This window comes from Syzygium oleosum, unplaced genomic scaffold (assembly GCF_021117445.2).
Source record: "Syzygium oleosum isolate NSW1041296 unplaced genomic scaffold, Sole_v2.1 Sole_v2.32, whole genome shotgun sequence".
Taxonomy (NCBI): Eukaryota; Viridiplantae; Streptophyta; class Magnoliopsida; order Myrtales; family Myrtaceae; genus Syzygium; species Syzygium oleosum.
In genome coordinates, this window is record NW_026607516.1 from 2,174,282 (window position 1) to 2,202,200 (window position 27,919).

The 27,919-nt window shown below is 40.0% G+C and overlaps 3 protein-coding genes across 10 annotated transcripts; 1 reads left to right on the top strand and 2 right to left on the bottom strand.

The window, feature by feature from the left end:
- Window positions 1-611: 611 nt before the first annotated feature.
- Window positions 612-11,065, bottom strand: LOC115691752 (uncharacterized). 3 transcript variants are annotated; one of them, XM_056304552.1, is made up of 18 exons: window positions 10,662-11,065; window positions 9,590-9,908; window positions 7,728-7,971; window positions 4,946-5,047; window positions 3,721-3,862; window positions 3,533-3,634; window positions 3,375-3,446; window positions 3,187-3,288; window positions 3,028-3,099; window positions 2,840-2,941; window positions 2,681-2,752; window positions 2,493-2,594; window positions 2,334-2,405; window positions 2,147-2,248; window positions 1,960-2,061; window positions 1,785-1,874; window positions 1,579-1,710; window positions 612-1,142 (listed from the first exon to the last, which is right to left on the bottom strand). In XM_056304552.1, the coding sequence occupies exons 3-18, from the start codon at window positions 7,806-7,808 to the stop codon at window positions 838-840; spliced, it is 1,752 nt and encodes a 583-aa protein (XP_056160527.1). In that variant the 5' UTR covers window positions 7,809-7,971; window positions 9,590-9,908; window positions 10,662-11,065; the 3' UTR covers window positions 612-837. The 3 variants fall into 3 exon arrangements, with proteins under 3 accessions (XP_056160527.1, XP_056160529.1, XP_056160528.1); XM_056304554.1 differs by lacking the exons at window positions 3,028-3,099; window positions 3,187-3,288 and having other exon boundaries at window positions 10,662-11,059; XM_056304553.1 differs by lacking the exons at window positions 3,187-3,288; window positions 3,375-3,446 and having other exon boundaries at window positions 10,662-11,058.
- Window positions 11,066-11,667: 602 nt separating this feature from the next.
- On the bottom strand, window positions 11,668-17,664 carry LOC115691751 (digalactosyldiacylglycerol synthase 2, chloroplastic). 6 transcript variants are annotated; one of them, XM_056304556.1, is made up of 6 exons: window positions 17,490-17,664; window positions 16,971-17,363; window positions 15,879-16,212; window positions 15,024-15,290; window positions 13,035-13,384; window positions 11,668-12,341 (listed from the first exon to the last, which is right to left on the bottom strand). In XM_056304556.1, exons 3-6 carry the CDS (start codon window positions 16,158-16,160, stop codon window positions 11,831-11,833), a joined length of 1,410 nt encoding a protein of 469 aa, XP_056160531.1. In that variant the 5' UTR covers window positions 16,161-16,212; window positions 16,971-17,363; window positions 17,490-17,664; the 3' UTR covers window positions 11,668-11,830. The 6 variants fall into 6 exon arrangements, with proteins under 6 accessions (XP_056160531.1, XP_056160532.1, XP_056160533.1 ...); XM_056304557.1 differs by having other exon boundaries at window positions 15,879-16,219; XM_056304558.1 differs by lacking the exon at window positions 16,971-17,363 and having other exon boundaries at window positions 15,879-15,961; window positions 16,103-16,212; window positions 17,490-17,662.
- Window positions 17,665-22,308: 4,644 nt separating this feature from the next.
- LOC115691776 (uncharacterized) lies at window positions 22,309-26,983 on the top strand. The gene is made up of 7 exons (XM_056304561.1): window positions 22,309-22,486; window positions 24,165-24,494; window positions 24,579-24,672; window positions 25,132-25,253; window positions 25,410-25,559; window positions 26,268-26,366; window positions 26,597-26,983. Exons 2-7 carry the CDS (start codon window positions 24,174-24,176, stop codon window positions 26,645-26,647), a joined length of 837 nt encoding a protein of 278 aa, XP_056160536.1. The 5' UTR covers window positions 22,309-22,486; window positions 24,165-24,173; the 3' UTR covers window positions 26,648-26,983.
- Window positions 26,984-27,919: the final 936 nt, after the last annotated feature.

Genomic DNA, 27,919 nt, shown 5'->3' on the forward strand with positions numbered 1-27,919 from the left:
CATGATAAGAGAAAACCAAATTTGGATGGTTTGAGTATGACGGGCAGGATTAGTTCATAAACATCTGCTACATCTGCTTGTTTCCACTTCAAGAATGTGTTTGAGCAAAATATACAAAGCTACAACTAGTAAGTTAGAGGCGATCACAGGTCTAAAGAACTGATGAGCCCGACAAGCCCGCTCGTAGTTTAGGAGGGCTTGGAGAATGCCTTTCAGCATGTTGAACAAGTTCACCGAGAGCCCGTTACCGGACAGACGGTTCCATATTAATCCCCGAGCTTTTTCTACGAGTCGAAACCCGTCCAAAGCCACCCGTCAATCAAGTCTATACTAGTATTGATCGCCGGAACAAGCCAAACAAGGAGCAACTCAAAGCTACTAATCATCAGCCATACATGAAACAGAGAAGAATTAGAAGCTCGAAAGAGGAAAATGTTGATCCACAACGGGGCTAAATGATTTAGCAATTGGTACCGATGAAGCTGCCCAAGATTGAAACTAAATGTTTCACCAGAAAACCGGAATAACGAATTACCAAGGGCCTATTCCTGTTCTGCCCGTCAGAATCATTCTTCATATGTAGCATGCAGAAATTTCAAGCCAATTGGAAGTTAGGATCCGAAATAGTCGATAATTTAAATAAGTCTACCCGGAGCAAACCAAGCTCCAGAACAGCATAAAGTTTCACCGGAGAATCTTATGTCTGATAGAACAAGTTAAAAAGCAGGTAGGGTAAATGACATGGTCCCCATTAATAGAGTTTCTTCTCTTATTATTGAACAAGTCCAAGAGATGGGCGGTCGAAAGTCTCGGCAAACACTAATAGAGATGTTAACTTCAGGTCGCCTTTTTCCTCAGTTGCCCGACAGTTGGACGAGCGATCTTGTTTCTCTCATTTCTCCTGCGATATTGATGCTCTATGTATGGCCTGCTCGGTTCCATGTAATATTGGATTCCACTGTCTATGGCAGAGATGGTAGGTTCCTCACCTGCTTCAAACCCAACTTGGAAAGATAAAATATTTGCTTCAAAAGCCGAGTCATAATTTGTCTCCCTTGAGCCCCCTTCAAGTGGAGTATCCTCTTGAACACCACCATAATCCCCCATTGGAGTCATGTCCATTGAGCCGATGTTCACCTCACCTGCAGTGGCGGTTTATACCATAGGAAATAGAATTAATGAATTGGTATGGTGAACATATATAATTGCAAAGGCATTGTCAACACATATATACTAATGCAGCTCCTTTTCCCACTTCTATCATTGAGAAGTTGGATACTGTAAACGAGATTAAGTGTGATTCCATTTACATAATCCTTGAACCTGCAATGGCCGCATGGTGCACATGGCTAGTCACCATGCATTCTACTGATGAAACGAATTATTTCATCACCGCCAGATTCCAAGTCCTTAACTCAATACTACGAGGCCAAAAACCAGCAACGAACTTACAGTTTGAGTGAAAGTAAGATCATAAGATCTAAGTTCGGCTATGGCAAGTGAGGTTGCTTCATAACAGCTTCCTAAATCTTACCTGATATTTTCGAATTAGAAGTACTTTTTGGATCAGACACTTACTCTCATTGATGGCCCCTAATATGGAGCTCTGGCCTAGGGAAAGCTGCTCTATAGCTGGTGGGCCGTAGTTCTTCCTTCTAGGAGGAATTTTCTCTCTTGTTGGCGTTCTCCAAATGCTGGTCTGATCTACAGCTGAAAAAGTTCACACAACCCTTTTAGAATGAGGAATTTCATCTCACCGACTACCATCAATTTTAATCTCAAACCTGGGGAAAGCTGCAGATAACCTTCCCTCAGCCTTTTGGCAGGATATTCTACTCCCAATGCTAACTTCAGGTCTTTGGAGTGATCGCCCCCTGATAAATTTTATACAACCTTTGTCAGTCACTTTTTCGGTTAGCTTTTTAATCTTACCTGCAACAAAAGATCTTAATCTCTAACCTGGGGAAAGCTCCTTCAGATCTGGCAGACAAGCTTCCTCCATCCTTTCCAGAGGAAGTTCTGCTCTCATTGCTGCCGTTGGGACTTTGGTCTGATTAACGGCTGATAAGTTCATACAATCATATTCAGTCACCTTTTTTGGTCGAAAATTCAATCTCATCGACACCCAATAATATTAACTTCTAACCTGGGGAAAGCTCCTTCGCATCCAACGGGTATGCTTCCTTCTGCCTTTTAAGGGGAATGTTTTCACTAATTCCAAACTTCGGAACCTTGATCTGACCAACAGCTGATAAATTTCATGTGTTAGCTTTTCATAAATTTTGAGATAAGAGATCTACTCTTTAAGACAGCAAATATTTTTGAGCTCTAACCTGAGGGAAGCTGCTTGATAGCTGCTGAGCCAGCCCCTGTCCTTTTGCGATAGACCTTGGTCCGATCGACAGCTGATCAGTTTTGGGCAATCGTTTTCAGTCACTTTTTGGGTCGAAAATTTCAATCTCATTGACACACATCAATATCAATTTTCTAACCTGGGAAAACTTCCTCTGGATCCGCCGGGCATTCTTCCTTCCATCCTTTAGGAGGAAAATTTCCACCTATTCCAAACTTCAGAACCTTGATCTGGCCAACATCTGATAAATTTCATGTGACATCTTTTCAGAAACATTGAGATAAGAGATCTACTATTTGAGACAGCAAATGGGTTTTGAGCTCTAACCTGAGGGAAGCTGCTTGAGAGCTGCTGAGCCAGCCCCTGTCCTTTTGCGATAAACCTTGGTCCGGTCGACGGCTGATCAGTTTTGGGCAATCATTTTCAGTCACTTTTTTGGTCGAAAATTGCAATCTTATTGACACACATCAATATCAATTTTCTAACCTGGGAAAACTTCCTCCGGATCCGCCGGGCATTCTTCCTTACATCCTTTAGGAGGAAATTTTCCACCTATTCCAAACTTCAGAACCTTGTTCTGGCCAACATCTGATAAATTTCATGTGACATCTTTTCAGAAACATTGAGATAAGATCTATACTGTTTGAGACAGCAAATGGGTTTTGAGCTCTAACCTGAGGGAAGCTGCTTGAGAGCTGCTGAGCCAGTCTCTGTCCTTTTGCAAGGAGCTTTGGTCCGACCGACGGCTGATCAGTTTCATACAATCTTTTTCAGTCACTTTTTTGGTCGAAAATTTCAGTCTTATCGACACACATCAATATCAATTTTCTAACCTGGGAAAACTTCCTCCGGATCTGCCCGGCATTCTTCCTTCCATCCTTTAGGAGGAAATTTTCCACCTATTCCAAGCTTCAGAACCTTGTTCTGGCCAACATCTGATAAATTCCATGTGACATCGTTTCAGAAACATTGAGATGAGAGATCTACTATTTGAGATGGCAAATGGGTTTTGAGCTCTAACCTGAGGGAAGCTGCTTGAGAGCTGCTGAGCCAGCTTCTGTCCTTTGGCGAGCAACTTTGGTCTGACCAACGGCTGATCAGTTTCATACAATCTTTTTCAGTCACTTTTTTGGTCAGAAATTTCAATCTCATTGACACCCATAAATACTATATTCTAACCTGGGGAAACCTCCTTTGAATCCGCCAGGCATGCTTCCTCCCAACTTTTAGGAGGAAATTTTCCACTTATTCCAGACTTCAGAACCGTGATCTCACCGACATCTGATAAATTTCATGTGATATCTTTTCAGAAACTTTGAAATTAGAGATCTACACTTCAAGACAGCAAATGGTTTTTGAGCTCTGACCTGAGGGAAGCTGCTCAAGAGCTGTTGATGCAGCCCTTGTCCCCTTTCTAGGAACTTTTCCTCTAGTTGCTGGCTTACAAACTTGGGTCTTAGTATGCGAGCGACCTCTTCTCTTACGTGATGATTTATCAGCATCAAAGTCCTGCAACATTTTGACCTCATCTCCATGTCATTGGTTCAACAAACTTTTGCATAAGAAAAAAAATTGGATGTTGAGGAAAATATAAAGAAAAGAAAGTCTCGAGTTTGTTAAGAAACAAATGTTAAACAGATGTTCTAGCACCCAAAGGGCATCTCCATTTGGCAAGGCCATCCACAGAGGAAGCCTGGGACTGAGGCCAGGTTTCTAATGGAAGTAACTTTTATTGATTGTTGAACTGATTTTGTGTAAGGTTGTTGAGATCATAGTCAGATCAGATGCACGGCCGGTAATGGGAGAGTTACTATAGGAAAGAAAACTTGCGAAGTGGCTCCAAGTTGATGGTGGTTGAGCTAAGTAATTGCAGATAAAAAAGTTGAGAAGAAGATGATATAAGCGATAACAAAATGGAGATGCATTGCAACGAGGTGCTTGTGTGGAGCTGTGGGTGTCTGCAAGGAGGTATTTTTAGTACACTACAACCTCTCTGTTAAGTTTTTCCCATCTGTGTTCCCAGATCACATAGCCAAGTGAGGATAAAGAAAGCAAACTGATCATCCAGTCCGTAAATACATTGAGAATCACAAGGATCATATTCACTCCCCGGGATTTCTTTTCACACTTATTTTATAGATATAATTGCAGAAAGGTGAGTCCAATTAGAGCAACATTCAACAGCTGATTGGGTCTCCAAAGCAATCATACTGGATCCATGACCCATGATGTATCAAAATTTAGAATCTACAATGTGTATTTACCAAAAAGTCATAGCTCCAACAACACCATTCAGCAACACATATACCAAATAGAGAAATTCCTTTAATATTTAAATTTATCTGAATCTTGCCCTATACTCCTAGCTTATGCATTTAAACGGGCTAGAAAGCAAAGATGCAGTATCCAGAATGGTCTTACATCATATGAGTTCTTGTTTGTACTCCTTCCCCTCAACTACAGAAGAATGTTTATAAATGAGGCCTATGCTCCACCATGTAACAGATAGGCAACATCTCATCTCACAGATTAAAGCAACCCCAAAAAAGAAAAAAAGAAAGGGCGAGAGTAGCATAAGAACCCCATACTCACCGGCGCATAGATGGAAACTTTAGCTTTTTTAGCATATTCCACATAGTGCATAAGGGCTTTATAAGTTGAAAAGATTTGGCCTGTGGCAGGACAGAAGTAATGCTGTCATAGAGAAAACATTAAGCAGATTAGCAAGTTTGAGCAATACCAGATGAGACATAGATATAGAACTTTCTTCCATTAAAAATAGTTTCACTAAAACAATTCAAATAAACTGCAAAGGTAATGAGTGAGAAACAGCAAAAAGTTAACGACTGAATGACCAATGGACGAGGCATTTGCCTCCAAAGTATGAGATGAGGTTTGGAGACCTTTGATGCCAACATGTTCCATTCACTCCAGGGGGCAAACCTTCGAAGCAGAAACAGAACAACAAGAAGCGAAAGTGCTGGAAAGTTGATCCCAACCTGAGCACTTTTGCAACTTCTACTGTTCTAGCTTATATGTACAAAAGTTTTCCCAACTTTACAATTGTTTAACACAAGTTATTTGATGGAATTCATCTTCATTGCAGAAGCAATTAATTACAGCCAAGTCAAATTTAAGGAGTCATTTCATTAAACTTATAATCCTGAAAGCACACTGCAATTTCTCAAAAACCCAAAAGAAGACTTTCTTAATAATTTAAAACACATTTCAATTGTTTAGGAAAAGCCTACAGTAACCACAATTGCAACAGAATATTGCATTACAAAAGGGTGATTGCAGCACCAAGAGCTAAAGAAACACCATATGGACATTGGTACAGGAAGCTAACTTGACAAGCTTCTTTCTTGAGTGTGTAGTTGATTAATTCCATAGCAATATTCACGTGCATCAAACTACTGGTTAGAAGTAATATGCTGTGTACATCCAGAGCTGTCCTATGGAAAAATAGAAATAACAACATAACTGCAAAATCTTTTCTACCATGACAAGGAAAGGAAATATACCTTAGGTTAGCAAAATTTCGAGCCCATGAAATAACTCACTACATGGACAAAGTAAGATATGTAGATAAATAGCCCAAATCTGGGATTGTCTAAACTCTATAGCATGGGGAATAGAAACTGTGCATTTTGACTAGCCCTAATACATGCACGTGTCTATTTCCTTTAACTACAAGAACTCTATGATCATTTAAACTAGCCTAATTGCAAGCAATTAGGTGAAGTTCATTGAGCCAATTATGCCAGTTCATTCAACTACTCCAACCCTGTAGGCCACCCATTCAAATCCAACGACTGTGTGCAAATTGTCACCTCAATACGCAACAGCCTAGACTTAAACAGTTCGTGGGGCTTAAGAGGTGTTCAACGGGCCTCTAGATAGCCATGCTCCTGCAGCCGTGCCCCTTGGTTATGAAAAAAAACAAAGGAAAGCTGTGAAAGTTGTCATAAGTCGCTTTGCGGTTTGAACTATGTGAGGACAAAAATGCCTGATGTGAGCTCGAGTGGAGAAAGTGCATCTATCATTGCCGCGATTGCAAAAAGCACAGTTCTGATGGATATTCTCAATTGACTGGAGCAGAATCTTCTGTGACACATATGCAAAATTGATTAGAATAAAACTTAAAGCATACACTCATACTTTCTGCTCTTCATTTGAAGCTAGGTTGTAGGAGTTAATACTTAAGAAAACTCTCTCCATAATGTCTTCGATATTGTCTTGATTCCTCCAAATGCATATCTTGATTATTAACTTATGGGACCTTTTGTCACTAGACCTAGATATATTCCAATAAGATGCCATCATCTACATTCTGGTATGTCAGCTGCAACCAGGGCAAAACTCTTAAAAAGTTGCTGTCTTCAGTGTGTTCACATGCATGTCATCATACTCATTCTTATATAGGAAAGTAAATGATTGACTTCAAAATGTTAAAATTTGATACTCACATTACTGAATCACTGATCTATCATGACTAGAATTTAGAAGGATCTCATTAGGATATCTGCATTACTACTAACATATTCTCAGCTATAGCTTCATTTAAATCAACAAAACAGTATACATTTAGTACAGTGCAATAAATCACAACAAAGCACCCGTTATGAACTATGATATACATGGCCGCAGTTCAAACTCAAACACATAAGGTAACCACATATTTAACTGGCACCGAATAAAGCATAACAGAATAGAGTAAGCTAAAAAATTGAGGTCTCGCTTTTAGGTCTCAATAAATGTAATTAAATAGTAGGCTGATGACTGAATAAACATTTTCGATGTAAATCCTATTGTGTTCAGGAGACTTCGATTCGCAAAAGATCAACTGACTTTATTGTGGAAGTATTGCCCACACTAATTTAACAGCCAACAGGAAATCACATCACCGGCACATTCTGCTCAAAAAATGAATTATTTACGACCTTGACACTTTCAAGGGAAATATTTCTTTTCCAACAAAATTTGCTTAACTAAGAATCAGTTCACACAAATCTAGGTTTATGGAAATAATACTCCATAAATTGCATAAATTCAAGTTTCAATAATCAGAAAACCAAACTGAATGCATTACATGAAAAAGAAGACTCAAGCATAGCTGAAAAGCATAAACATGCTCTAAAAAGCAATAGATCTTCTTCTTTTTTTGCGGGGGTCGGGCTACAAAGCAATGGATCTGACCAAACACACCATTCACCAAAAGAATATTGATCAAGGAGGGACCTTTGCATGCCAATCCATGCAAGCAAAATATATTAATAAATGAACATGGCGGTCGATCAGGAATGTCCATGGTCAATAGGGTATCATTGAGAACAAACAGATTAAAATGCATAGAATTAGGGTACAGGTTTACCGAAGCATCAGATCCACGCCGGACCTTCGGCTTAAAAACCCAGCCATCAGGGATGATTCTAGATCTATGAGAATCAGCCATACCAGGCAAAAAGCAGATTTCCTTTACCACCAGTCAAAGCTTTCTTCTTCGCTACTTCCTCTGTGATGAATTTTCACCCCTCTTTCGAAAATGTCGAGGCACTGTTAGAGGAACGCTTAAATATCATATATGCCTCGCGACCACGTGTTCCCTCTTTCTCCATCTGTCGTGAATGGTAACCCAAAACATGGTATCCCAAAACATGCCTTTAAAGGAAAAAGAATTTATCCATCGTATTTTCCATTTTATTTCCAGTATTAATTAGATTTTCATTGAACTTGATATGGTGAAATCGGGAGAAAATGGACAGAAAAGGGGCCAAGCTCATATTTAATTTTCCCAGAAGAAAGATAAGCGAACAATAACTGAAGATATATAGAACTACCTTGATTAATTAAGAGGTTTGACAGCGGCAGCTAGAAAAGCCCATGAAAAAACGAGCGAAAATGCGGATATCCAACACAAACCACCAACATCAAACCAAACAAGTGGCAGCCATGCATACCAACAGTCAGAGAAAATGCAAACTGAAAAGATAAAACTTCAACGAAGACATTCCATTTTGGCACGATAATGTCACTGAGGATCCCTTACAATCTTCTACTAGCCAAACATTTAAATCAAAATATAACTCATCAAACTTGATAATGATAACAAAAGCCCATTAAGTAACAACCATGTAAGAGCTTCCTAAAACTTTTCCAACCTCAGACAGAGCATTTTATGCTTCAGATCATGCAAGACCAGTTATCCAATATACCGACCAAAAGGGGGATGAAAAGCTTCAATGCTGACTTTGCTTGAGAGAAAGGCCCCGATAGAAAGCTCCAATATGTTTGAATTGCCCATGAAGGCAGCATAAGTAGACCTCTTATTATGCCAGAAAAGTATTCCAACCTTATATGATGTACTCCAAATAGATATTCCACTACTTCAGCTATTCCTCAATCAAGCGAGAGCTCCTGATGCGTCTTGCTTTAGAAAAATTGAAAAAAAACTTAGTTGCAGATTGTTTGCCAGCCAAAGATCTTAGGCAACACTAAATTCACCAGTCCACACCTAAAAGGACTTAAAATCAGCACTTTGATTCCATCAAACAGACACCTAAAGCATGTCCATCTATGGTTACTAGGAGCAACAAGAAACGAAACAGAATTACTTATCAACCCAAAGTCATGGATCACATACCAATCTTCATCATGTGTACCATCTCAACTTGTTCCAAGTCCTTAAGTATTGTTAACCTCTCAAGCATTAGAAAAGATGATTATCAACACTCAACATGTGATGGTTCTTCAAGCCATTCCAGTCAATGATTCTCATGACCAAGTTCTCTATAAACAAATTCATTTGTGATCTGCATCAAAGGTTCATGAGACTGACTAAAATCAAAGGCAGTCATCATCTGACATTTTCAAAGGAACTCCAATTAACCCTTGTCCATCAATTTTGCAAACAGTGAGAGCATAAACAAGCCTTTCACCACTCAAATGTTTTAAGGATCTTTTCTTCATTCATTTTTTTTTTTTTTTTGCAAATTCAGTCGAAGTCAACTTATAATCCTGTCACAACCAAGAGGAGAAATCTAAACCCAAGCAGCGAGAACTGAGAAGGGCTTCCATAAGAAGCAGTGGTAGTGCTGACTGCTGAACAACCATCATAAGGAATTGGACAGATCAGGAAAGAAAATAACTACAACTATAATCTGAGGATCAAATATTGATTTTATTGAACCATCATTACATCTTTCAAAGGTAACAAAAGCCTGATCCTCTCCTTACCTTATTTTAATTCGTGACACCAACCAGAATCAGAACCGTCTCGGCTCCCAGTAGAGAGATATGTCATTGTCATCAGAGACTGCACAGGTTAATATATAGTCTCGAGTCTATATGACCGGAGAACTCAGGCTCATTTTGGAAAGAAAAATTGCAATAACGCCTGGTTGAAGAACTAACAGGCTTAAGGGGAAATAAAATTCCATTTGTAGCAGTAATAGCAGCATTATCTTCTCCTTCCCCACACTCTTCTCCCAGAGGGAAGGAAAGAATGTCTCCCAGCATATTTCTCTTATCTCCGCTGGACGGACTCAATACTTCACTGCAACAAATACAAGAAAAATGTAAATAACAAACACACAAAATGCTGATCATGAGAAGATATTGTGATTTTTCTTTTGACAACTAAGATCATGAGACTAAGCTCAAAGAGATTGCACATTATTCAAGTTGCAAAACAACTTCCCAAAGCATAAACTTGGATGACTACATGAATAGATCAATGTTCACAACACGCTATTGCAAATTACGACTGCTTAAATTATTTTGACAAGAAGGACGCATGAGCTTCCCTTATTTACAGATCACTTTCTAGTTCAGCTTCACCTGAGAACCCTAACTTCCAGTATAACGTTGCTTGAGAAATCTGCCTTTTTACATCAATTGTCCCGGTCAAACTTTTGTGGGCTTTGTCTTTGATACTGCAACTACGGCTCTAACACATGAAGCATCATCTTTGCCCACACAACTTCTCCAGTTTCTCAATCGCCAAGACGGTGAAAACCTCCTCTCTTCTTCCAACGATTGATAAATCAAAGAACACAGAGACTGTGCAAGCCAAAGCTCTAATGGGAAAAACACACGCACACGCACACCAGCAGCAGCAGCGAAAACCTCATCCGAAGATCTCTATAGAACATCAACTTGAACTAGGAGCATCTGGTGATAATGAGATGCATCCAGCATGCAATACACGTACCAATAAGCAGATGAAAGCTATGATACGCCCGTGAATGACAATCGCGAGCATGAAATCCATTGACAGAACGAGAAGACGAAGTTCCGAGAGACGTACGCTCGCGATGAAGACCTCAATTTCCGTCTCCAAGGTCCAAAAATGGCGGCGGGAAGGTAGAGCTCGAGCCACCGGAGAGCAGACGATCGAATTCCATTGCACTCGCGAACTCCGTTTGCTTCATCGGATTCATCAAATCCTCTTCGATTGCGGCCGTCGAACGCAATCGTAGGGAGATGGGCTGAAGCTAACTAGTGATTTCTGCCCGTCTCTTGCCGCCTACCTTCCTTCCTTCCTTCCCAATTGCTTTGGTTGCCATGAGAGAGAGTCCATAATAGCATTTTATGAAGAAACAATGGAAACATGAAGGAATGGTGTATACTTGACTCCACGGTGATTACTTTTTTATCTGTGATAATATGTTGAATATAGGTAATAATTTTAATTATCGCTCTAATTACAATATTTAAGGTCGATTTAGCCTGAATGCAATCATATAGGCTAACCCTTTATTCATCTTCTAATTCATTCTAAACTATTCCAATTTTTTCTTTGATTTCTTGATGCACATAGTTTGCAAAATCTTTTAATTTACTAGTAACAAACGGTCGAGCATCGAAGCCGGTACACCATTGTCACGGGAATCGCCAAGCTCGAACAATTGTTGTGAGCTTTATAAAGATGGTCCAGCGGTTATCGAATATTTGTCCAATACATTATAAAAGTCATAGCACTCCTATTCACAACTAGAGTTATTGCGGGAAAAGCTGTATCGAACGACCTCTTGATATCGAAGAGAGAGGACAATTAGAAAAACCGATTCTCGGGTAGCTCATGGGGATATGGCAGGGGAAGTTTTTGTAAATCTATGTTGTCGGTTATGTAACAGTTTGGCTTGTAAGTCTAATCAGCCGAGAAAAAGAGACTCAGGATCATGGCAAATGCAAGACAGAAGCATCATGCATCCCCAGACTAGGACTGGATGCAAGTTCTGCTCAGAATGACAACAGTGGCTAAGCAGGAACCGACACTCTTTAACAGGTCTATGGCCATCCCTCCATATCCATTGCAAATGGAATACAAAATTTGATTAGAATCATATAGAATGAATAGCTCTTACATGCTTTTGGTATTATTTACACCCCTAAACCAATTTTATTGATAGCACAGGATTTCAAAGTAGTCAGTACAGACAATCTTTCCCGAATTTCATCATAGTATTCACCATATTAACTTCTTGAGCCTCTCTTTCCAGGAGGCGGGGGCAACCCAAGATCCTTACGCAACTCTTCATCTGGTTGCAGGCTGCCAGGAATAGCACCAAATGCTCGTCGTGACATTTCGTAGCCGGAAGCCACATAGTGCAAATATGCAGATGCGTCTTCCATTTTCCTCTTGAAATTCAGTGAAGTGGACATGAAGTTGTTGGAAGTAGTTCTGGACAATTTAGTCGCAGATGCCTGATCCAACTGAGCAGCCTTCAGAAACCGTTCCGTGGCGGCCTCCCACGATAACTCGTACCTTAGATCATCCGTCATCTGGGCAGGTTCTTCACTCAGTGCCTTTTGAGTGGCATCCACGAATCCTTTGCTGTCGTCATATGTCCGGCAATTTGGAAACTGCTTAAAGAAGTCATTTGATGGATGATTGGCACAGACAACCCACTTCCCCATTGCGAGTGCTTCAGCTGTGGTCGTACAGACTACATCAGTGGTGCTTGGATTCAGGAACACCTTATAACTGGATGATAGAAAAGGAACTTGGTGAGTTTGAAATCTTCGGTTCCCAGAGCAATCAGGAAAAACAAATAGATGTGAGATAGCTCCTTTCAATAGCTAGACTCAATATTCACTTACCAATGACAAGATCACCTATTTACTGAAAGATAATTTAGCCATCATATTTGAAACGAGTTCTTTGAAAAAATCATACTTCAACCTACTTATCACATAGGAAAAGAGTATTACTCAAAACTAATAACTTTCAAGAAAGAAAGCGACTCAGTCATCACGCATACGTGACAGAGAAGAAAAAACGGTGAAGTACAAGAAAGCATGATGGAAAATCCGGTTTCCCATCATTGTCTTACATTAAGGATTTACAAGAAATTGTATTATGAGATAAGACTGATAATCTGTAAAAACAAACCGTGATAAGATGCATTTAGTGTTTTGTACAGTAATTAGTTTGTTAAGTACAAGAAAGCATGATGGGAAATCTGGTTACCCTTCATGATCTAGCATTAAGGATTTTACAAGGAATTATGTTACTTTATAAGACCGATACGATGCATGCAGTGTGTTGTATAGTCATTAGTTTCACCAACTTTTTGGTCGATAGGGAGCCTCATGAAAGAAACCTCCAATTAAGGATGTCTAACAGCTGTTTTCCAGGTATTTCAAGCTGCAAAATTGTGACAAAGTGACAACTTACTCATGGAACAGGGGATCAGCATGGTCACGACCCGGGTTAACTCTAATTGCTAGTTCCAACTTCTCTGCAGCTTTCCTAACTTGATCAGAATCCTCTCCATTCCCATACAAGTCAATCTCAAACCCAGTCAATTCTTTCTGGTGATCACCAAGCAATTTAAGTAGCTCCTTGTAGCCTTTGCTCCAAACCATCTTGCCAATATAGTAAGCACCTTTGCTAAAGGCTTTGCCTTCATTTTGTTGCTGCTGCATCTTTTTCTGGCCAATCTCAAGGAACTTGGGATTAACTCCATGGACATTGCAGATGATAGAATTGGGATAATCCTGAGTGGCAGCGGATAATCTGATAACCTGCCGTCCAATCCCCCAAGTGAAACCTTATTAAGTGTAAGTGTTGGACTATAGCCATAGTTCCAGAATCAGTAGGTTTCCACCATTGTTCTTTGTAAACAACTTACTTTTGACAGGAATGACGAGCGGGATTAAATAAAATAAAAAGATAACAAGACACTGCTCTCTCAACTTAAAACTAAATGCAAACCAGTAATTCTGTGACCAATACAATAACATCGAGTAAATGTTCCCATATTGCTCAGGCTAGGCTACATAAATCTATACCATTTGGCTTCATCTTTTGCTGTGTATCCCAAAACCAACATGCTAGGACATCCATCCAAACATTGAGTGCCCACCTAAGGAGCAGGAGAAGCAAACACAATGTATTCACACTCATAAACTACTGACAGCTACCTCTATCCGGAAATTTCACGATCGACAGACATTCATAAACAGAGAGCAATATGAAGATTAAGGGCTGTAAATACAGCAACACAGTATATTCATGTTCAAATTAATTAGTCATTTCCCATTTGACAATCAAGAATCATATTCAGCCCCAAATGGACATCATTTTAAAGATTCAGACGTACACACTTAAAAAATTCATGGGAAGTGATGAAAACAAAGGCTCGACAAGAAAGAATCTGATAACACGTAAGAACTGAACAAAGGTGTTGATCATCGCTTTAATAAGTCCTAGAAAAGGCCGATAGTATCTGCAAAGCACATCTTTCTCGAGTAAATTTCACCAATGCCCCTGTACCCACAGTGAAATTTGATGGATGATCCCCTTCTTTTTGAAACCTCCTCTGCAACCCATGAGAGACTGGGTCATCCGTGAATTGCTTACACAAAAAGGGGTGACCCCTAAATTATTGACAGAAAAGGATCGACACTCTTTCGTCTCTTATAATTACAATGACCACAAGCCAAACGATAATCATAACAATATGCAGTTTGTCAAGGAGGGCTCTTCGAGCACTATCAAGCAATCAAACAAGGAAATCTGCAAATTTCAATGCATTGACTTTTTCTGCAGTAAGTGCAATCGACACATTGCAAATCAAACACTTCATGAAAGTATGCTAAGAAAGTGCCCTAAAAGTACTCAACCCTTGAAACTATTTAATATGAGATTGTGCTTGGGATTTCTAACACCAAAGAATCTCCACGTCTCTACAAAGTAGAATGTTCTTCTCTGACCCATCTCTTACCAACTCTAGGTCAGAAGACTGCACCAAAGGCCTATCATTTATTATGAGTTCATATATCACAGTTGGGCAGTTCACCTTTTGCCTATATAAACTCTCCGCATAACCATGTTTAATCGTTTGATTGCATATAATCACCTTCCAGAAGTACCGCACTGGATAGACAGGGAATATAGAATGCACTCAATTCTAAATGTCATGAACTTACATCCAGATAGCCTAAACGACTACCAACCTGTTTTTCATTTCACAGCCTCCAAGGTCAACAAACCAAACAGTGCATGGGTAGTTCCACAACTGACCAATATCAAACTCCATTAAAAATGCAAACTATCAAGAGTATATTCTGTGTAAGACTAGGTACAGAGATGCAATCAGTGTTACCACAGTAACCATTTCTCTCAACAAAAAAATGAAAGGAAAAAGCTTGAGGACAATACCTTATGACAGTATATGTTGACAACCCAACCATTTGCTTGTTTAAGAAGAAATGCTTGTATACGACCATTCTTCTCTCTCTTTACATATTCCAAGTAATTTGTGTGAATAACTCCAATAACAAGGCGGAACTTAGTTTTCCATCTTTTCCCATGATGATACCATGTTAGGTGCTCTGGTTCCTCCAGGACAGCAACATCTGCCTCTTCATCGGAGATGAGTTCTGCAATATCTCCAACAGGAAGAATGCTCCTTTTATCTCTGGAAAACTGCAGTGTAGTCGATACCATGCATTAACATTTATCCTTGAGACAGTTGTAGTAGATGATATTTACTTACGTGTAGAAGAAAATTTCAGTAACCAAACACCAAAAATGACAAGCTTCCCTAATATGCCTACACCGTTACATGTTTAGGAGCCAATGGACTATCCGTCACATGAATATGTTAAAGCTCATGTGATTCTGGATTATAACTATACCAAAGAAACGAATACCAGATTTTCAGCTACAGAGGAAAAAGTAAGTGTTTAATTAGTAGAATAACCATGCCATAGACCATTTAGTGGTTGAAAATAACTAGCAAAAGATGCATGCATTTACGACTGGCCAAGAAGGGCAATTCTCAATGATCTCACTACAGTATCAAGAATGACAATTCTCAATGATCATGCTACTGTCATAAGATTATACACTCTTCCGGAAGAGGAAGAGTTGAAGACTGTTCATTCAGTGGTACAGGCATTGAATTTAACTGTTCTTCTGACTGTAGATGCAGCAACTATTTGCCTTCTCGTGACAAAAAAGTTAAACACAATGCATAACGATTAGCACATCTAATATAGAACCGATGAGTACCTTTCCAGGGTAAAAACGTATGCCAAAAGCAGATTTAAAGCCCGTTCTTTCTTCAAGCCACTGACGGACATACATTTCCTGTTCTGAAGGAGACCTGAACATGATGTTACTAGGATATACTAATCCTTGATCATTTGATGATAACCAAGGAATCACCAAAGTGATATTTCTCTCTCCATCTTTTGAGAGATATGCAGCACGGAAAAGAGGGTTGACAGCTGTACCAGTCATCCATGGTAGGCTTGCGGTCGTGAAAATTGCAATGTGTTGTTTTCTATCCATTGTTTTCAATCATGGGCTACCTCTTTAACAACTAGTAAGAATTGCCATACACCTGTCACCTTCAACGATAGTACAAATAAATATCTTCACTCACATGAAGGATGAGGAACTTGCATATCTGAAATAAATGGCTGAAGATAATATTGAAGAAAAGTCAACACTGCAATAAAAGTGCCAGTCTCTCAATTTCATATTTGATGAACATGCCCTTCCTGTGTTTTAGTATTTTTCAACCGCTTCTTTTTCTCACTTATATGGGACAAATGCACGGACATTAATCCTGCTACAAGTCATCAACAAAACTAATTTAACTAAACAATGGCTCCCTAGATCAACTTATGTATTTTTTAGACAAAAACCAACTCCTGAAGCTCTTAAATACCAACGATCCCATCTTAAACTCTTTTGTATTTAAAGCAAACGAAAATGATCCATAATGCTCATGACCTAGAACGTGAATGAGTTTATTCTGAGTTTACCATGGAAGAAATACACGAGCAAAGAAACCACAGCAACCTAAACAAAGAAACATCTAAGATACTTCGGTTCTGGATAATCTTAAACAAAAAAAAAAAAATTTAGGGCTTTAATCACCTATACATCAACTATCTCCCATAAGGCTAAGAGAGGGCAATCCAATAACAAAATGATTCATCTATCTAAAACACCATTAGAAAGCACACGCGCAAGCTCAACAGCATGATTCCATTTGCCAATTCCTTCTACCTTCCAAAGGAAGCTTATTTAAAACTGCTCAACCACAAATTTGGAAATTATCCTGTCATCCTAATTCTTAACTGCAGTGGATACCTCATGCGACGAACTGGGTCCATGCATCCCGTTCTTCTCCTCGTCTAGCACCCAGCTAATATCAAGAAAGCTACGGAATTCAACTAGACTAAAACATTTTTATCTATCCCCCTGTCGGTCGATGAAAAATGAGGGAAACTACGGTTGAATCTAAAATTGAACTTAAAAAACCTCTCAAACGTCCAGCATGGTAAGAAAACAAGCATGCCCGCGTTTAGAATCGCCAGGCCTGAAGAGGACAGATTCCATGGACGTAACAATCATGGAGCAAACTGACAAGCACGTAACGATCCCCGCAAACGGAACACGACCACCGCGCATGGCCACACGCGCGCGCGCGCACACGCAAGCGCGGTATCTACAGCCTCGCGGAGATCGTCGCCGCATCGACAGCTGAACGAAGAAACCGGACATGAAACCTAAAGCGGAAGCTCCAACGAAATCGCGACGTGCGCACGCGCGGAAGCAATGGCAAGATCAGGCGCCGAATTGAGCAAGATAATCGCGGGATGCTCTCACCTTTCGATTGGAGCGCCGATGGAGCGAGGGAGAATCAGGACGCGAGGATCTGCGTGAAGTTCACGGCGAGAAAGAGAGAGAAAGAGGAGAAGAGGAGATGTGGTGGTTTGGTGCATTATGCAATACGTCGGATATACTCACCTGCTTCTGTGTTCGCTGGCGTTGAGGGCGATTGGAGGATGGATCGCCGTGCGACGCTGCGACGTCGTTTGGTCAGTTTTGAGCGAGGGGACAGCCAATGGGATTCGTCGGATTCAGGGCGGCCTGCCTCCGGGGTCCCGGTCCCGCCAGCGAATGATCAGACGAGGAGTCGCCCCAGAAAATCAGCACGTGGAACATCTTCTGTCTAACCTTCTTCCGTCTATGTTTGAAAAAAAAAAAATTTCTGGTTTAATCATTTCTAACCGACCAACAATTTTCCTCGTCCCTTTTGACCTTCTCAAACAAAACTCGCTCGTTGACTTTCCATCATAAAAAAAATTTCCCCGTGACAAGATTTTATGCATTTCCATATATCAATATTCGAGAAAATTTCAAATAAAGACTCGAAATACTCTTATTTTTTTTAAATAAGGACCTGAAGAGAATTTTATTTTTAAATAAAGGGTTAATATCACGAAAAACCCTAAACTGGTACAATTGTGACAATTTTACCCCAAATTATTTTTTTGACTACAAAAAACCCCAAACTAGTATACTCGTGACAAATTTACCCCGAAATATTTTTTTGACCATCAAAAACCCTGAATTGGTATACTTGTGACAATTTTAACCCAACTAATTTTTTAATATTATTTTTTATTTTTTCGAATTTTTTTATTAATTTTTTTTCTTTTTTTCCTTAATATTCTTCATCTTCAACCTCTGGCCGGTCGCCGGTCCGGCGACCGGCCAGAGGCGAAAGCCGGCGAGGTCGGCCTCGCTAGCCGCTGGCGAGGGCTCGGCTCCCGCCGGCCGATGGCGAGGTCGGGCTCGCCCGCAACGGCGAGGTCGCCGCCTGGGCTTCGGCGAGGTCGAGCCTCGCCCCACGGCCGGCGGGCCGACTCGCGGCTTCCGCCCTTCAAGGCTAGTCGCTGTCCGGCGACCGCCGTAAATTGAAGATGAAGAAGATTAAGGAAAAAAAGAAAATAAAAGAAAAAATAAAAAATTAATTAAAAAATTCGAAAAAATAATATTAAAAAATTAGTTGGGGTAAAATTGTCACAAGTATATCAGTTCGAGGTTTTTGGTGGTCAAAAAAATAGTTCGGGGTAAATTTGTCACAAGTGTACCAGTTTGGGGTTTTTTGTGGTCAAAAAAATAGTTTGGAGTAAAATTGTCACAACTGTACCAGTTTAGGGTTTTTCGTGGTATTAACCCTTAAATAAAAGCCTAAAGTGTCATCATTTTATAAAATAATGGTATAAAGTGGATTTTGTCTTAAATAAGTGCCCAAATGGGCTATGTCAGTTTCAAATAAGAGCATAACTGTCCGAATGGTCAATGGCATTTTCGTCCTTTACCTTTTTAGAATTTTTTCCCTTTTTTCCTTTTTCATTGTTTTTTCCTTTTTTCTTTCCTTTTTTCTTTTTTTTTTTTTTGGTTTTTTCTTTATTCTTCATTGGTGGCCGGATCACCGACCGCGAGTGAGAGTCGCCCTCACCGGCCACAGGCAAGGGACAACCTCACTCGCCGCCGACGAGGGTCGCTAGGCCTTTGCTGAAAAAAAATAAACGAGAAAAAATAATTAAAAATAAAATTGTCTTTGGACGAAAATGTCTTTAACCGACCAGAATATGTAGCTGGCCGACACCGACGAAGTCAGGCCCTTATTTGAAACTATTGTGGCCACTTCAAGCCTTTCACTTCAGGTCCTCATTTGACACAATGTCCACTTTAAGTCTTTATTTGAGAAAATTATTGTACTTCATGCTCTTATTTAGAATTTTCTCATATTCAATTATAGTCCGCGCGATGTGTGGAAAAGATAAAGATTATAAAATTTCCGTGCATAAAAATTGTAAGATGAAAAGGAGTCCGAATTCCACGACATTTTTCTTTTCCATATCATATTTTCACTTCTACAGCTTATTTCTACATATTTCGATTACTTAGTTAGGGTGCGTTTGGCAACCATTTTGTTCCTGGAAGCTGATTCTACTCATAAATGATTCTTTTTGATTTTGTGCCCGGGAATAATTTGTAAGCATTTGAAGGCGTTTGATAACTACCCAAAATTTCTATTCTTGGAATAGAAAAAGAACATAAATGCGTTTGGTAACTGCACAAAATTTCTTTTTATTAATAATATTTTGAATTTTTTAATATTTCTTTCTCTTTTTTTCTTCCCCTTCCTTGGCCATGGCTAGGTCGCCGGCACCGGCGGCGACCGGCCAGGGCCGGCAAGGGCGTCACGGTCCTCGTCGCTTGGGCAAGGGCCCCTCGCCGCTGGCCTCGCCAGATTCGGCGAGGGCGACTAGCGGCCTGAGCGAGGGAGGGGCAATGCTGTCGATCTCACTGTCGCTGTTCCAGATGGATGAGTCCAACAACGGCAATATCATTGTTGACTCGAGGACGGGCATAACTCGGTTGCATACCTAGGCGTACAACTCACTCCGCGACGCCTTCATTAGATTCACCCCGCACTTGAAGTCCACCCGCGAAGTCGTCAACCCTAGATTTAAACTCGACACCGCCTGGCGCCGAGTTGGTGTTCACCCTCGCCCAGGGGGCGAGGACCACAACGCCCTCGCCGGCCCTGGCCTATGGCCGATCGCCAGCCGCCGGCGATCGGCGGCAAGCCAGGAAGAAGAAGAAGAACAAAACCAAGAAGGAAGAAGAATGAAAAAAAAAATTCTTTTCCATTTTTAATTCTTGTTCCTAGAATCAAGAAGCTACTTTTTTTTGCGTCTTGATTCTATTTCAAAACTTATTCTGTGAACAAATTTTTGCAAATTTTTGCTCGGGAACAAAAAATTTACTAAACGAATTTCTGTTTCAAAACTAATTCTGGGAACAAAAGAACAGAAAATAGTCATTATTTGGCAACCTGCCAAACACGCCCTTATTCAATTAGAGAGGTCTACATGACTGCTTCACACTAATTATTGGAATTATATATCATCAATAAGTTTTTTAACCTTCTTCTATCACAAGTTTCGATTTATTAACTATTTTCAATAAGGTTGTGAAATCATTATATCAAATACACAATACTTGAATTAATATAATTGAGGTATTTAATTGAAGAATTATTTGTCATTGATTGATGCTGCTCTTTATTTCGCACTATCATTCGTGGTCTCTGAAATATTTATCCTTATGTAGAATTTTATAACTTTTTCTAAGAATAGTTATTCTTTTTATTAGTGTGTTCTTCAACTTGGATGTATGTTGAAGTTTTTCTTAGCAATGTACTTTTTTTTATTAGAGTATGAACTTTTAAACTTAGCACTCCTAACTCTAGGCAATCCATTTGTAGAGACCCAATCGAAACCCTCCATTTCACTGGATGAAGGCCAACAACAGACAATAATACCCCTCGAACACAGTTTACGACTTTCATCGTACTGTACTCTCCAAAGAACAACTCTTATCAAAATTTCAAAGGGTGTTGAGTTGAAATCTCATCTAGCGAAGATTTTTTTTGGTTATGGAGGATCCAGCTACAGGAGAATTAGGAATTGAGAGCTTTCCTTGCCTTTTCCGCCTGACTCTTTGATTTTAAGAATGAGTGATTGCCTTTCTTCGATCTTTACTGCTCAATCTAAGGGCACACAGCTAATGCGTTCTACTTATTGAACGTGATTTTATGATCGGTCCACGACCCCTGGATGCCAAAGGAGTCATGTGATCTTGTAGTTCTTACGAGATAGAGACGATGAGATCGGTCCATGAATTTTTTTTTTTTTGCCGCATTTCGCTTTACGTTTAATATAATTAGTTGATGAAAATTAGCTACATGAAATCATGCACGCTACATGACTTCTCATGCATATATAGACGAGGAGCTTCCTTGAATTAGTCACCATGCTATAGAGAATGGTGACTGCAATCGAATTGTATTCTATGGGGAGATATATGGTAAGAGCCTTACTATAAAACACACTTTAGTGAAGGCTTGATATTAATAAATTTCAAATTTTAGGCTCAAAAGTTCGTACTATCATCGTGATCATAATTAATTTATTTTTTCATAAACATAATATTACGGAGTCATTATCATTTAGGGGTAATCAGTTCCCAGTTCAATCCGGTTTCGACGTGAAATCGGGAATCGGACCGGGAGGACTAGTTCCCAATTTTGAGAATCGAGGATTGAACCGGTTGGTCTTAGGATCGGGAATCGGTCACTTTTTTATTTTTTTTCCCACCACAACGAGAGAGAGTAACAAATCTCAACATATTGACGGAAGTGACGATAAGTGAAGAGTCATTGAGGTGCGACGATAAGGGGAAAGTGTTGTACATGAGTTTAGTTCACATTTTACTATTTTTTTGAAGAAATAAATAATAAAAAAGTTATATGTAGTCGGTTCGGCTCCCCCAGAGAATCGGAAACCGAACCATCCGGATACTGATTCTACTTTTAGGAACCGGGAACTGGACCAAACCAGTTAGTTCGGTCTGGACGGTTTCCGGTCCAGACGGTCCATTTTGCACACCCCTATTATCATTGCAACAATTTTACAATTTCACACCCAAGAAGAATAGGGAAAAGCCAGAAAATAGAGCTAACCGCAAGGGCTATTCCTAAAAATAGAAAAGCGCGATGAGCGAAATTAAAAAACGAAAAAGTCGAAAACTTTCGAGTTTTTAAATACGAGGGGGGCCCCCAAAATAGGCGAAACCAGAGAGAGCGAAGACTGGTAGTTTCAGAAATCCATACAGCTCCGAAGCTCTCTTGAATCATCTGCATCTCCACTAGTGCCAGCAGCTCCGACAGCCATCGATCACGCGATTCTCGAGCTCCTCCGCCATTGATCCTCCGTTCGTGCCGGCATTCGAAGGGTCGACAGGTGAAGTTCCCCGCCTCCGTGACATTCTCTGCGATTTGCGCTTTCCAATTTGCGCTCGGTTCCTCTTTCGGCTCGTGAATGTTTGAATTCGGACAAAATCCGTAATCGTCGAACGTGTATACGAGGATTCCTGATCTAGATGCTATTTTGCGTCGTGCTCCTAAGTTAGCTGGACATGTCGAAATGGTAAAGCGCGTGTATCTTCATTGTTAAGCTCCGGCGTCCAAAAAACAACTATTCAGTTTGCAATGCCGACCGGCTTTTGCTTTGGAGCGATCTGCTGAATCGGTGTGTTTGGTCGGAGGTTACGGATGCGTTCTGTGGCTTTAATGATGTTGTAGGAGCAGATGAAATTGGGGGATTGACGCAAATTTACCTACAGCCGAATCATTTGTCGTGGTTCCCTCTCTCTCTGAAGTTGGAAGAAGCCTCTCTGGCTCAAACAATCCCTTGAAAATAGATTGCCTCATTGGGGTGGCATGAAAATAGGGATTAGAATCACATGACATGACTGATTCATCAGTTAGCATGCCAGTTGGGCATTGGCACATTGCTCTTGTTCTGTTTGGAATATGGAGTGCATTTTCCCTCTTTTTTCTCCCTTTGAGTCCATTAGATTTGTGTTGAGATTCTCGTATACCGAGATCCCCATTGATAGTTAGCCGACCCCAATAGGCTAGTGGCGACTCTTCATTTAGAATTCTCATAGGGTTAATCTAATCTAAAATTGAATATCCCAACGTGGCGGAAGGCAAGGGTTTGGGAGAACCAGTGCCGGAAGAAGACCGTTGGTCCCGATTTGGCATAGCCTTTAAACCTCTTCCTTTCCCCCCTACGGAAAAGAGGGTCGCGACACCCAGGCACCTAAACATCTGAGACATGAATATTGGAGTGTGTTTGGCCGACATTGTGTTGTGAACCATAGTGGAATGTAGCTCCTGACCTGTATCTGATTGAATGGCTTGCTCTTCTATCAGATCGTTAACCTAGCTAGGCTAATTGTGATAGTTACACAACTCATGCCATCTTTCTGCCAAACCATACTTTCGGCCTCGGATCGATACTTTCTTATGGTAAGGCCAGCTAAGAAGCTTATTGCTAGGGTTCATGATAGGGCTGACCAAAGCGAGAAACGACTGATCCCAAGAAGAAAGTGGGTCTAGGCATGTCTGGAGGTTCTGGTCTTAAGCCTGAAAGAGTGAGATTTAGGAATATGCTGCCAGTTTGAATTGATCTGTGGAAGGGTCTTCCTTTTTTTGGCCAAATTTGTGGGGAGTTAACTTGCTGTGCTTAGCCGTCGTAGATGAGAATCGTTATTAAACACCGGAGTTGAGTAATAACAATAAACTAAAAAGCTTATTGCACTAACAGTAACTGCTTTATCCCCGATCAGTGCCCATTGCAGTAATTTTGTTCTTCAGTCCAGAAACTTTTGTATCCTGCAAGAGAGGCAGGGAGAGTAGGATTAAACTTTGCTTGTATTAGGGTTGTTCTCAATGCATATTAAAAACTTTTCAAGGAACTTCGCAGAGTCAATTCGTTAATTTTTCCTGTCAGCATTCTTGAGTTATTTTATGGAACTTCAACTGGTAGAGAATTATCTATTAACTTCCTCTAACCACACTGCTTCAAGTGACTCACCCTATAACTTGATTTTGCATTCCTTTGGCTTTTCTAGTTCAAGAAAATGTTGATGGGTCATACTGATGGTCTGTCGGAGCGCAGTACATCGAAGGAACAGCTGCTCCCTGATCCTGAATCTGAATTAGACAATGATGAAGCGTCAGATTCTTCTGAGGAGATACTTTATACAGCCTCATTTGAGGAGCTTGCAACGAATCACCTCAAGTATGATACCATCATATGGCTGTCTATATCCCTGCTTCTTGTTCTAGCATGGGGAGTTGGCATCTTTATGTTGATATATCTTCCCATTAGAAGATATGTGATTCGAAATGATATTCACTCACGAAAGTTATATGTCACACCTACTAAAATTGTTTACAAGGTTTGTTGCCTTTCTTTTCATATATATGTTTACGAAAGGGAAAAAAAGGCATCTCTGCAATTCTAAATTTTCTTCTGTCTGAAGGTTTCAAGGCCGTCATTCATACCCTTCTGGCATCCCGCAGTGATTGAGAAGCATGTACCTCTTTCCTTGGTGATTGATATAATAATTGAACAAGGTACTCATGCTTGCCTTATTGGAAGCTCACTCCTGTGATCTTTATCGATAATTTCAGCTGCTGTACTTTTCCTCTCTGGCCTAAGATGCTTAGCATACTGAACTTAAATGTCTCGTCCTGATGGCTGAAGTGTATTATGTATACACAAAATAGGTTGTTTTCTGCGAAAGGACATGACATATCATTGCGCTAATCAAATGCTTGACCTTTTGAGTTACTAGTGTGTTTTTATTTTTATTTCACTCCTGTGATCTTTATCGATAATTTCAGCTGCTGTACTTTTCCTCTCTGGCCTAAGATGCTTAGCATACTGAACTTAAATGTCTCGTCCTGATGGCTGAAGTGTATTATGTATACACAAAATAGGTTGTTTTCTGGGAAAGGACATGACATATCATTGCGCTAATCAAATGCTTGACCTTTTGAGTTACTAGCGTGTTTTTATTTTTATTTTTCTAGGTTGGCTGCAGTCTATCTACGGAATTCATACATTCAGAGTTGAAAGCGTGGCACGTGGAAAAGCTGCACCAGTAGATGAGCTGCGGGTTCAAGGGGTTTCAAACCCTGGTTTACTGAGGAAGGTTGGCCATTCTTTACAGTTCTTTCTTTCTGCATCTTTTAATGATTCAGGAACATCTGCAATTTCATCTTTCAATTTCCTCAAACTATTTTTTGTCAGTCATTTGACAACATTTGGAAGAGATTATGTATATACAGAGTCCTTGCATATCTTGCAGGTTATTATCACAGGAGCTTCCAAAGTCATACAGGATGCTGGCAGAAGTTGGAAGCCTACTTCTTTTGTTGTCGAGGGAGACAGTATGGCTCGTATGACATCATTGACTGAGGGATCAACTTATCTGAAGTCACCATCCAAAAGTTGGAAGGTACTCTATAACTATGTTCTACAAGCTAAATCTTTTTCTTGTTAAGAAAGACATGGCTAGGAAAACATAGTATACTTCTGTAATAGCAGCAACCGGGTCAAACTAGAAAATGGAAGAAGATGATAACATGCTATAAGCCTGCCCATTACTTGTTAGCAGAAGTTAACAGCAACGGGAGATCTTCGTTAAAAATCAGGAACAATAGGCAAGCTTATTTTCATAATGTAGTTGGCTCTTTGGTAGAAGCTTTTTCAGAAATTGGTAGATTCTTTCTCAATGCAAAACTGCCGACTTTATCTACACTGTAGATACAAGCATACTTTGCAAACTTCAATAACAGTAATTCAGCTACTGTGACTGGGGTTTGCCTAGTGATTGTAGGCTACTGCAGTAGCAGGAGTCAAGGATTCTATTCGTCAATAGTCAGCGATTTTATTACCAAAGGGATAAGGTCTCTTCTTAGGGCATGGCTAATGTTTGGACTATAGTCTATTCTAATGATTTCTCGGGTCTAACAATCATAAAGGTTCCACTGCTAACGAAGTCCACATACAGCAGAAACATAGTTCAGGCCTCCATTTTTCGGAGGAAACATTGGAAGAAGATAATCAATATACAGTTTCTGCTGTTGTTCCTGTTTCTATGCAGCTGACTTTATATGTGGAGTGAGTCTCTAATGATGATGTTCTCATCAATCTTATGATGCAGACGACTGGTTCCTCACGCTATCCTTCAATTGAGCGGAGGGGCATGGTGCCTGGTGAACTGCTGCTAAATAAACTTGAAGAAGTCAACAAGTCAGTGAAGGTATGGAGTTGCTTTCTGTAAAGTTCACGTTTTAGAAGGCTTACGAAAGTCTTTTAACTGGAGGAAATAAAGTGTCTCCATCATTAACTGTCGGAAGGATTTGAGATGTCATTGGGAAAATATATCCATTTGGGAGCTCATCTGCCTTTTTCTCTTAGAGAAACTACCTCTATCAGATCTTTTTCTTTTTTTCCGTATTAAATTATTTGTGTTTCTGATGTTCCCACCAGAAAATCGAATCACTCGTTGAGAAGTCTCAAGGGATCCCGCACAACAACTGATAAAGGAAGCCAGCCAATCTTGGCCGTCTTCTACTTTTCCAGGGCAGGTGCTCTGCAGCCATCTGAATCAGGCAAAGTGACAGAGAGAAGGGGGTGGTTACCAATGCCGCAGTTTTGCCATCCTCCCATACATTGTTGTTTTATCCGCGCAATTGCAAATCTGCTTCTGGTCTATCAGTTGATTGATTGCCTTTTGAGGTTTGCTCTTTGCTGTCTAGAATTTAGCTTTAGAATCTCAAAGAGAACTTGCAGAGAGAGGTTTCCAGTTTTCTTCATGAGGCTCGTGCCTTAATGGGAATTTCGAGTTGTAAATAATTCGAGGTTGATTTTTTTTCATTCCAAAGCACCCCCTCACCCTTTCTCAACCTGCAGGACGGGGGTCATTTGCTTCTGATTCCTTTCATCATGGAGCATTGTTACTCGTTGATTGTGGTGTACACATGCAAAATGTTTGTTTTTTTTTCACAATTAGATTGCTATTGTTATAATATTTACGCCTCCCGGTTTAGTTAAGAGGGATTGCTGACATCCGGGTTCAATGCCAAAAGATGACAATGGCAAGTAGCATCGATCATTGTACCTTGACAATGCCTACTCAAGAACCATTAATGTATGATTTTGGTGCCTGCGAGCTTGATTTACATGCACTATTGGATCATGTGAGTCCCCCGTTGAATATGCACGTGAGTTGATGATCTCAAATGCATCGGGGATATTGCGTAATTTTTTCGAATGTCCTTCTCTTCTTGCATATTTGTGACAAATATAATTTGATTAATGTGGTTCATGAACTTTGTGGTTTTCGAATTTTTAATTTGTTCAATATCGTTTATGAATTTTAGCTCAATATACAGTATGGTCTCCGAACTTTTGAAACACGTTGAATGTAGTCCCCGTTGTCCTTCCATTAATTTCAGGTCAGGGATAATATTGAACATTTTCTTATAGTTCAGAGACTAAATTGAACATGTATCAAAAGTTTATGAATCATATTGAACAAATTAAAATTTTAGAGACCAGATTACACATTGGGCTAAAGTTCAAGAATTACATTAATTAAATTAAAAGTTGAGGCATCACATTATACATTGGGATAAATTCATGGATCATTTATGTCAAAACTTAAATACAAGTAATCACAACGTTAATCGATTATTTTGTTGCAATTTTCTTTTCATCACACGACCTGCACTCACTTTCAAGAATAGAGTTTGAAAAGACTAGAAAGCAAACAAAGACTAAGGATGTGTCTACTTTGCGGAAAACTCAATG

Excerpts from the sequence above, each read along its gene's own strand:
- LOC115691752 (XM_056304552.1), bottom strand. The coding sequence starts at position 7,808 with ATGGCTGATTCTCATAGATCTAGAATCATCCCTGATGGCTGGGTTTTT. Across the intron at positions 2,595-2,680 it reads TCTCAAGCAGCTTCCCTCAG|ATGTTGGCCAGATCAAGGTT; the intron begins GTTAGAGCTCAA and ends GAAATTTATCAG. Across the intron at positions 1,875-1,959 it reads TCTGAAGGAGCTTTCCCCAG|GGGGCGATCACTCCAAAGAC; the intron begins GTTAGAGATTAA and ends AAAATTTATCAG.
- LOC115691751 (XM_030618474.2), bottom strand. The coding sequence starts at position 16,160 with ATGGATAGAAAACAACACATTGCAATTTTCACGACCGCAAGCCTACCA. Across the intron at positions 15,291-15,878 it reads TACGTTTTTACCCTGGAAAG|TTTTCCAGAGATAAAAGGAG; the intron begins GTACTCATCGGT and ends ACTACACTGCAG. Across the intron at positions 13,385-15,023 it reads TCAACATATACTGTCATAAG|GTTATCAGATTATCCGCTGC; the intron begins GTATTGTCCTCA and ends ATTGGACGGCAG.
- LOC115691776 (XM_056304561.1), top strand. The coding sequence starts at position 24,174 with ATGTTGATGGGTCATACTGATGGTCTGTCGGAGCGCAGTACATCGAAG. Across the intron at positions 24,673-25,131 it reads TGATATAATAATTGAACAAG|GTTGGCTGCAGTCTATCTAC; the intron begins GTACTCATGCTT and ends TTATTTTTCTAG. Across the intron at positions 26,367-26,596 it reads AAGTCAACAAGTCAGTGAAG|AAAATCGAATCACTCGTTGA; the intron begins GTATGGAGTTGC and ends TGTTCCCACCAG.